We start from the raw sequence: 10147 nt of genomic DNA, 5'->3' as shown, positions 1-10147 counted from the left end.
GCCATGACAGCGGTCGTGCCTCAGGACCACCGTCTTCGATCTCTATCACCCCGTTATCGAGCGATAGTGATGTCATCTCTGGAGAAATAACACACCACCAACTATGGCGAGCGCGGCGTCGACAAAGAAGTGCTGACAGTGAGGAGAAGGCTGCTGAGGGGGATCTTGCACCAATAAGAGATGAGGACGCCCGCAGAGATCGCACAGGGTGCAATTCACAAAGTTCTGATAGTATTTTCGACCTTCGCGAGAAGTCTTCACCAGATGAAAGTGAGCACCTCGACGGAGAGAATGACAAGGATTACGAGTACGAAAGCGACAACGTGGAAAACACAGAGCTCCCCTTATCCGATCGACAAAGCGATACTGTGGATCTGCAGCACAAAGACGAGCGCGATTTCGCTTTCGTGGTGCATCCTGCCCGCTTATCGTCGATGAAAGAGGCACAAACATTACTGGATGACATTTAGAACATGCGTTTTGCCGCGGCACATTCATCACCGTACTGGAATGCACTTCGCACGTGAGCGGTACTGCAATGGGGAACATCAGAAAAATTCGTGCGGGAAGTACGTTTAATCACGACTGGTATTCATACCAATACAATTACCGCTCTTGAAGACCAAAGAATCGGTATCCATAAACCTTTTTTACCGGAGGTCGATAACTTGCCGTTGGGTGGCCAAGGTCCAAAGCAATGTCTGACGCCACTACTGGTTCGATATAGGAATTCGCCAGAACGTCTTGCGATGCTTCCTAGTGTCAAGCTACTGAAGAATCGGTCACAGAGACTTAAACGACGTGGGCATTTTTCAATCACGAAATATATCGTCGTGTGAAATGGGCCTCTTCGAAAATGTGCACAGCGCTCGAGCAATTTCACTAGCACTTCGAGTATGATTTGAACACGGATGTATTGCGGTTTTGTCAGCAGTCATTCAACTTCCAGCACGAGCGACTTGTACTGGATTTCCTTACAGATCCTCTAGAGAAAGAGATGTTTCTGTCGGGATTATCTTCACGTCCAGATGATTGTTCAGGACTGTTCCTAGGCAAGTACTAGGCCAACGTTTGATTGACAGATCCATGGAAGAGCTTGACAAGACGGATGGTACTTATAAGATCGATTTTGGCGGATGGACACTAGTTTCGTTCGGTACCGTTGGGGTCCGTTACACAGTGGCTATAATGAGAATGCCTGACAGATCCCTGGGATCTGTGGTTCTGTATTGCAAGTGACACTGCTGGAGTGCTGCCAAACCTAAATCCGATTGAATCCCATAATCGAACAATCAAGGCCACAGCAGTAAGTCATCTATGAGCAGCGACAGGGCACGTTCTGGCTGCAATTTTGCCTAAAATCTTGGTCGAATGTGCTATAGATATCGGCTCTGAGCCTATCAGGAATTATGCGTCAGGCCCAGTGAGCGCACAAGATTTGCAGACGGCTGTGAATCTATGCGAAGAAGGCAGCCACTACCCTACTCACAGACGAAAGACCAGACGGGCGGCTAACAGCATCCAATAATATTTTTTCAACGCCGAGCACTACATCGTACGCGATGCCAACCTCCGTGGCCTAAAGCTGAACGGCAATCGAGCCAAAGTCTACAAAGCCTCGCTCAGAGGTAAGCTCAAGCAAACGAGAAGGTGGAGAATATCCAGCTGCCCTATTTGTCGTTTTACGTCGTGGAAATCTTTAAGCGAATTCCGTTCGAGCACGGCTAAGACAATCCTTCCTGGAGCACCGACGAGATCAAAATGATTCGCCGTAAGTTTAAGTACGACTGTAAGCAGCTCACAAAGCAGGCTGGATCTGCGCTCACGCTCTGGCATGTCTACATTTCGTGGCCTCCCTAGACCTACAGCTTATGCTACGAAACCTACCAGCTCGAACGCCACCTGTACGACCTCAGAAAAAGGCAAGATGCCTAGATCATGACTACCCGCCCCTCAAGTTGTTTATTGCAAATGAGCACGAAGGACGAGAAAGAGGGCGCGCACAAGTGCGCCATAGATGCCGCCTTTAGGCATAAAAGAGGTGGACCCGACGAAGGAGGAGACCAAGAAGACGGCACTCCCAGGGGACAAGCCCCACATTGAAATTAGGTTTAGACAATATTTAGAAAAAATGGCGATCCGCAACCATCGATAGCTTCAACCACTCACTCCATGCTTCGCGCCAAAGCTGTGTCCAAACCTGAGCAGACCCCACCTTTTGCGCACTTGAGGCCTTGCCAGCAGCAAACAGTCAGTCATCTTATAGTGTACGTTCAAAGCCCCACCTCAGGTCCCAGCCACCCCAGTTCCCCGCCCCAAGACCCGTACTTGCATCATGACCAGCACTCAGCTCAACTTCATGCCCAACACGGGTTCTCCTCCCTTTAAGCAAACCCAGTCCGGCGCACCCGGACCCTGCACCGTACGCGTACGTGCTTACCCGTGTGACCTTCAGCTTTGACGACGTGATGATGGCCACTGCAGACGAATGCAGCTGCGTCGTGTACTACCAAGTAAAAGGACTGTTGGTGAGGCGAATGCTGTGCTCCGAGTGCAACGGAGATATGCGTCTCTGTCCGCCCGCTGCTGGAGCCGTGCAGAAGCGCGCGAAGCGCTGGAGGTGGCGGTGATCCCAAAAAGGGTGTCAAAAGAAACGCAGCTTGGGGGCTGGCTCCTTCTCGCGAAGGTGAGGCTGACGCTGTGCCAGCCTGGACTTTTGGCCGTCGGGCCTTCCCGCTGTTGTCGCCTCGGCTTGGATCGGCGTCAGCGACAAGGTCGTTACGGATTGGTACTCGTTCTGCAGAGATATATGCAGCAAGGAGATGGTGGCTTGTCCTATGCAGGTAAATCTATAAATGGTGGATCTAGGTACGAAACAATATTTTATAATACTTCGTAAATAATGTTTAGGTCGGCGGTCCCGGTCATATCGTTGAGATTGGCGAGACAAGTGCTAAGAAGAGCAAGTAACATCATGGTGTACACCACGATGACTGCTGGCTCTTTCGTGGGGTCGACCGTACGTACGGTCGCTGGTTCGGCGTCTTAACGTACGATGATCGTACCTAAAAGATGATCAGCTCTGTGATTAAGAAACATATCAATGCTGAAATCACCACTATGTCGGACCAGTTTTCTAGCTACGTCTTTACAAATTTAAAACACACACTGGAGAATAAGCGTTGGCTGAAAGGCACGCGCTTCAAACACAAGTGGGTCAGCTATTCCAAACATATCGTAGACTCCGCGACCGGCGCCTGCACCAGCCGGATCAAGGGGACGTGGGAGGTCCGAGTAAAGCACAAACTGAAGAAGATGCGGGGCATCGACAAGAATCTTCTCGCCTCCTACTTGGATGAATACTTGTGGCGGTCCTGGTACCTGATGGTACTCTTGATCCCTCCAAGTACTTCGAAGGACTCGTAGCCGATATCAAAAAGCACTACTACCATTAAATAAAATTAAGTTTTTTAGCGGATCGCCATTTTAAATTTCTAATATCTTTTTAAAATGAATTTCTAAGTGGGGCCCTGCCCCGGGAGTGCCAAGAAGACGACGCCTGCCAAGGAAAATGTGGAGGAGACACTCTCAAAGGTGAAAGAGGGTGCAGGACGCAAGACCTGCAAACCGAATGTACAATCAGTGAGCTATGTATAGACATTCTAATCTGTTGGTGGGTGCATGGCGCTATTGCTAGAAATGCGTGCTTCAAAGCGTGAGCACAAACCTCTGGACTACGATTTTGCAGCCCGTGGCTTTGTAAAAGATGACGGAGACAATGACTACCAGCTGGAGCTCGATCTAGACAACGGCGTGGACGGCGAATACGAAGGCGTGGGTCCGGATTCTCCGAGAAGGACCTTGCCTCGGGAACGAGGAATGAAGCTGCAATTTCGACTGTGGAGAAGGACGTGACTGTAACGAATGTTGCGGTTTTGAGGAAGGATGCGGCTGTGAGGAAGGATGCAACGGAGAAGAATGCTGCTGTAAAGAATGACGCGACTATGGAGAAGGATGCGGCTATGCAGACGGACAGCTGTGAAGAAGGGTTAAGGCCACGGTTGGCATCGAGCATGAAAACGAAGTTGGCGCGAAGGGTACTTTGTGCTGGTATATTATGTTGCGGAAGCTTGATAAGTTTGCTAATTTGCGGTACGACCAATAGGCTTGTTAAGGTTTACAAAAACACTATCCGCCAGTTTGTCAGAACCGCATGGCGAGAAGCAGAAAATGGTGAGCTCAGTGGGAGTTGCAGGTACGAGGGATTCAATCGCACTCCAAACGATGCGGTGGACGCTCGCGATGTCAACGACGAGGGCGAGGCTGCTCAGCAGGTGGTATCCGAGACAGAGAACAATGGTGGATTCGGCGTTGCTTTGGAGGCGAATATTCGCTATGGGGGAAGATAAAAGTTTGTGGAAGTCGGCCTACACATAATTTCTATTTTGTTGTCCAAGCTTTAATTATGTTGCCACTTATGTTGTTGATTCTCTAGCGCTACTCAGTAAAACCTGCAGCACTTCAGCTTCAGCACAAAAGAAGGGCATTGCTGAAGGCAAATCCGGCAGTCGTGATAGCCGACCTACTCTTGCGCATCGCAAGAAAGCTAGACTCGCTGTGATCCGACTTCCTGCGTGATAACACCACCTCAGCAAGCCCAGAAACCAAAACGCCGAGCTAAGACTGGAAAAATTCGGGAGAAGATGAGAAAGACGCGAGCGCCAGTACAGAACTTCGTGGAAGAGCTACCAGAGAAAGCGCTTGAACCAGCTTCCGTAAGTACTGAAGTGTAGATTCAAAATGATGCGGTGTACTCACGGGTCTCTGCAGCTTCCCACGATAAAGATCTACGTGGGCATATTGTCAAAATTTGTTTTAAAGGTGACTAGTGTTAGAGCATCTTCAACTTCGTGGATTGGCATGTTCCTCATGATAACCTACTGAATCCACTGGAACAGATGACTAGCTTCTTCGGATACAAAGCCGTACGATTGCGGTGAGCGACCCGAACTACTCTAAAATGTATTGTGATGCCCCGCATGCTTCGCGTCCAGATGCGACTTGACCCTGTCCCTCCAGCTTGTTTCCGCTTGTTGCTTGCAGCGAAACAGCCCTTAACCGAGTGATGTGTAGAAGCAGGCAGCGATTGGCTTTTTTAGGACCATCGTAGCTCGAAAATGAAATGAAGTTTGAGTTGTGTCTCGCGTATCGTAGCTTACCCGGTTTCCTGCTGGTGTGGAGATGGTGTGGTGGACAGCGAAGTGATGTCATCGGATCTGATGACTGATCCTGGTGTCTCGGTGAGCTTTTGCTATTTTTATTGCCAATAATTGGTCCAATACCATTCTGTATTGTCAACCAATAAAAACTTAAATTGCAAAGCCTAGTATTTATTGACTCGCAAATATTTTTTTCCGACCTCTGCCTTGTAAGTTACCTTCATTCCTGTTGCATTCCCTGCTGTAGCTCCTCCGACAAGAGTGGAAATCCCTACCAGTGTGAGGCACAAAATCAAGCACCCAACGGTCTAAAACACCGGCACCGAATGATCATAACGCTTGCAACTTCAACATGTAAACACGTCTCGTCACGTGTTTTGGGTGCAAATAACCAGTACATGTACATGCACGGGCAGAAAAATAAAATGCACTGACCTTTCCCTATCTCCAATGTGTGGTCTTGGCACTCAGCAAGACTCTTGCTGCTGTATTACGTACAGTACGACACCTTGGTGTTGCGCTTGGCTACAGGAATTCCGGTAATAAGCAAAGCGAGAAGCTGGTCTTCTCGCTAGACTTCGACTCTCAATGCTCCCGTCTAGCAGTGGAGTCATCATACACGTACTTGTCGATTCCAACGCTTTGGGTGCGTTGAACGGTATCAGCGCCACTTCGATCTTTAAATACTGGACTGCACTTGATTAAATGGGTACAGGGCAGGTGCTCGCTACGAGTGACTAGCGTCGGCTTTTCAGTAAGCTGGATACTGGGCGTCCTCCAGCGTGACTTTCTTGTAAGACATACTCATGCTCGAGATTGTTTGAGTAGTGCTATCCCAACACTTCCGACTTGGGGACCTCACGAGTTCATTTCAAAACTCACCGTCTAGTGCGGAACCACCTCCTCAAACAACAACTCCAAGCATCCAGCTACCCCTCCCAGTCAGCTGACTACCCTCTCCTATCGAGCATGACGCGCTTCCGAGTTCTCGTGCTTCTCTCGGCCCTTTGTTTGCTTCGAGTTGACGCTCTCAGTCTGCGTTCGCTGGTCGAGAACCCATTTCTACCGCAGCCGGCGCATCGTCGCCTGGCTTCGTGCCCGCTAACTTCCGGTGTCGACTACCTCGGCAACGATATCAAGTACGTCTCGAGCGTGAAGGTGACGGACTGCTGCACGTTGTGCTCGCAAACATCCGGCTGCGGTGCCTTCACGTGGACTGACCATCAGGGTGGAACCTGCTGGCTCAAGAGTGCCAAAGGCAACACTGCTGCTAACGCAGCGGCTACATCAGCGGTTCTTGTGGAGGACTCAGCCCCATGCACGCTCAAGGACGGCTACGACTATCAAGGCAACGACATCGCCAACGTACAGAGCAATAACGCTGGTGCATGCTGCTCAATCTGCTCATCGTGGCCAGGCTGCAAAGCCTTCACCTGGACCAACCAAAATAGTGGCACTTGCTGGCTCAAGAGCAAGAAGGGCTCGGAGGTCCCAAAGGCTGGCGCAAAGTCGGCTGAGGTCCAGACCACGGTAAGTGAATGTAAGGCGTTCCAGTATGATCTCGACTATATCAACTACGACATCGGCAACGCTCCAGGCAAAGCCTACAGCGATTGCTGCAGCATTTGCCACAACTGGAACGGCTGTCGCTCGTTCTCGTGGAGCAACGCCAACGGTGGTACGTGCTGGCTCAAGAGTGCCAAAGGACAGACGCAGTACAAGGTGGGCGTCGTGTCGAGTCAAATGTTGGACAACCCGCTACCATGCGAGCTTGAGGCGAACAAGGATTACGTGGGCAACGACATCGACAACGTTCCGGAAAGTAAGCCGGCAGACTGCTGCGATAAGTGCCGCGCGAGGACCGGCTGCCGCGCCTTCACGTGGAGCAACCACAACACCGGCACCTGTTGGCTTAAGAGCGGCAAGGGATCGACCGTCACCAAGAGTGGCGTCACGTCGGCTGTCGTCTTCTAGGCCGCGACCTAATTTTCATGCTCTCGCACGGCAATCCTTCACTTCACGCGTTGTCATTCTTTCTTTCTCCAGCCGTGCCAACTCCATTCTCGTTTGTCGAGTCGACTTTGAAGTCCTCCGATTGCGCTTCTCCTAACAACATAAAAGTAAACACATGCTTATATTTTCCATCATGGTGCTGCAACAGCTTTCTATTAGCAAAACATCATGTTGAAGTTGTTTATTTACGACTCTCTGATTGGCCTTAGATTTTGGCCAATCTTCGAAGCTCACCTTTCAAAAGCAAATTTGATTACAAACACCAATTTTTGCAGGATTCAATATTAACAATTGACATCTCCCCAACTCACCAACTTTCAATTACTTGCGTGGCGTCGCCACCATGTTCCGCTCCGAGGCGTTCCGCTCCGACCGCGGGCTGGGCAAAGTGGCGTTGGCGGCTTTCGGATTGGGCGTGTTTATGACCGTACACGCGTGTCTGTTACTCTACACGGAGCTCGTAGCGCTGGCTGACTCGTCCCAAGACGCAACGTCAATATTGCGCTGGCAGTGCCTGGAGCAATGGAGTTTGTACGCGTTGGCACTGGGCTTTTTTCCATCTGATGGAATTTATACTCACAGCCGCCTACCGCCCAGCAAATGTCAGCTATGAGTGTATGTTTTTGCCGTGGCTTTGTGGCAATATCTGTCGACACCTAATCAACGGCAACACTTGCCGGCAACAATGGCAAACTTGTGGCTAATATGGAATGTTTACGTGCTCTTTTGTTGCTGCTGTAGCTTTCCTGCTCAACCACAGTCGAGAGTATCATCTGGCAGTGCTCTTTAGCTGCTTGGAGTTCTTCCTGGAACTTTATTTCGTGCCAGGCTGGAAGTTGCACACATTTGTGCGTCCTGTGGGCATCGCACTGGTCGTTTTGGGCCAGTTCTTTCGCGTGTCGGCCATGAGCACTGCTGCCAATAACTTTTCACATCGAATCGAATACTTTAAGAGGAAGGAGCACGAACTGGTCACGCACGGAGTCTATCGTTTCATTCGCCACCCGAGCTACCTGGGCTGGTTCTGGTGGATCGTGGGCAGCCAGATCCTGCTGGCCAATCCTGTGTGCGCGGTCGGCTACTCGCTCGTAGCCTGGAGCTTCTTCCACGACCGCATCCCGTACGTTGTCGGTGACTTACCAGATATAATCTGCGGTACTTATTGAGGTTTTGCCCTCCGTGCTGTAGATATGAGGAGCAGTTGCTGCTTGGCTTTTTCCCGGACGAGTATCCGGCGTACAAGGTGCGCACTTTTAGTGGCATCCCATTTGTATGAGAATTCGTGGCAGTGTGGCGCAATTGGGGAAACAAATGTAGGCAAATTAGAGGACGATGGCCGGGTTTTTCATTTCTTGGCTTTGCTTTTCTTCTTCTTTTTGCTTTTGCTATGCGAAGCGTCCTCGACAGACGGTAACGCCTTGGCTTGTGGCAACTGCAGACCTGTTTGCACTACAGATATATCACAGATTAGCCTACGTGTGGAGCAAAACTCCGTCAAAATAAGACGCACCGAAGTCGTTGTCGACGTTGCCCATGGCTCCCTGGGAGCTCCACTGCTTGGCCACACGACTCAATCTCCCCGTGTCATTGTACTCCAGGTCCGCCACGAGCCTCGTTTTCCGCAGCACTTCATGTTCAAGCATTGCCAGCACCGTCTCCATCCACTCTTGCAGCTGCAAGGGGAAAGTCAAAATTGCCATTTCGTCCTCGACACTTAAAGAGTCGTCCCCTTCGATGAATGCGTCATCAACAAGTGTCACACACTCGCACGTAAAAGACCGAATATGACGAAGCAACTCTTGGTAGTCCCGAAGAATATCCGCCAAGAACCCGCGGCTCTTTTCCATGGCCAAAAAGTGCTTCTGAAGTAGCAATTCCTGAGTGTTGCAGGAGTAGCTTAACACTCCCATCACCTCCACATTGCCCTCGGCGTCACTATTCGCGTCGGATCTCGCACTACTAGACTGCAACAAGGTTGGGACTCGCTGACTGACATTGGAAAGCGAGGACAACACCTGAGAACCTTCCGACTCGAGACGGGTACTGCGCGCCAGCTGCACCAGTCGTTTGAGGACCAAATGACGACCGAGTAGCGGTACAACAGACAAAACGAAGCTTGTGTTAGAGAGAAGGAATTAGAGCTGTAGATTTATGGAATCACGCGTCAGGAGGAGCTGGCGAACCTCGTTTACGAAGAGCTTGTGCAGCTTGAGGCACTTCTTAACCGTCGTTGCCATTTTGCAGTACCCAAACAAAGCACTGAATATCCGGATGCATATCCGGATAATGAGAGATGTAGTTTCTAAACTAAAACATATTGCTGTTAATGTTTTTTGATAAAGGCGAACGCATGCGTATCCACTTCTCTACCGACTAAATGTAGACAGAACAAGTTTCACTGTAAAGGGAATTAACTGGGCACTTATCAGGTTTTACCGGACAGGGGTACGTATAAGATATTGAAGTGATTACACGACAAACTCTACAGTCGGCATCTGCAATCGCACGCATGTTAAGGACCCTTTACGGTAATAGAGCTTTTGCTAACGCTTCTATTGCTGCTGACTTCTCTCAATCTCTTCCGCATAATAGATGTCACCGTTTACCATACCAACTGACTACCTTGCCGCTTGCGCGCGTTTGGCGTCACGCCAGGTTCCGCTAAGACGCTTTTGCACTGGCTAAAAGCAAGTACGGCTACTTCGGCGGTAAGTGCTCGTGTGTCGATATTGAGCGATGCTGCTTGCTGTTCGAACAGTCCCATTAAATACTTGAGGTCTGATAGTCGTTTCTCTGCCTAGATTCTCTCAGATCGAGACTCTTTAGACTGCGAAACGGTGGTAGAGATCTTGATGCATCCTCGCAGCACCAAAACACTCATGCTTGCTCAGCCGTGCCTTCGGAAGGTGTACACC

At 50.1% G+C, this 10147-nt stretch overlaps 3 protein-coding genes across 3 annotated transcripts; 2 read left to right on the top strand and 1 right to left on the bottom strand.

Moving 5' to 3' along the window:
* Positions 1-6076: 6076 nt before the first annotated feature.
* PITG_19489 (uncharacterized protein) lies at positions 6077-7363 on the top strand (the record flags this gene model as incomplete). Its single annotated transcript, XM_002896037.1, has 1 exon — positions 6077-7363. One exon carries the CDS (start codon positions 6189-6191, stop codon positions 7191-7193), a length of 1005 nt encoding a protein of 334 aa, XP_002896083.1.
* Positions 7364-7575: 212 nt separating this feature from the next.
* Positions 7576-8398, top strand: PITG_19488 (protein-S-isoprenylcysteine O-methyltransferase; the record flags this gene model as incomplete). The annotated part of the gene is made up of 2 exons (XM_002896036.1): positions 7576-7759; positions 7974-8398. The coding sequence occupies 2 exons, from the start codon at positions 7576-7578 to the stop codon at positions 8396-8398; spliced, it is 609 nt and encodes a 202-aa protein (XP_002896082.1).
* Positions 8399-8699: 301 nt separating this feature from the next.
* Positions 8700-9469, bottom strand: PITG_19487 (uncharacterized protein; the record flags this gene model as incomplete). The annotated part of the gene is made up of 3 exons (XM_002896035.1): positions 8700-8704; positions 8743-9286; positions 9416-9469. 3 exons carry the CDS (start codon positions 9467-9469, stop codon positions 8700-8702), a joined length of 603 nt encoding a protein of 200 aa, XP_002896081.1.
* Positions 9470-10147: the final 678 nt, after the last annotated feature.

Source organism: Phytophthora infestans, genomic scaffold, assembly GCF_000142945.1.
Source record: "Phytophthora infestans T30-4 supercont1.107 genomic scaffold, whole genome shotgun sequence".
NCBI classification, from domain to species: Eukaryota; Oomycota; class Peronosporomycetes; order Peronosporales; family Peronosporaceae; genus Phytophthora; species Phytophthora infestans.
This window is presented reverse-complemented; position numbering and strand designations above follow the sequence as displayed.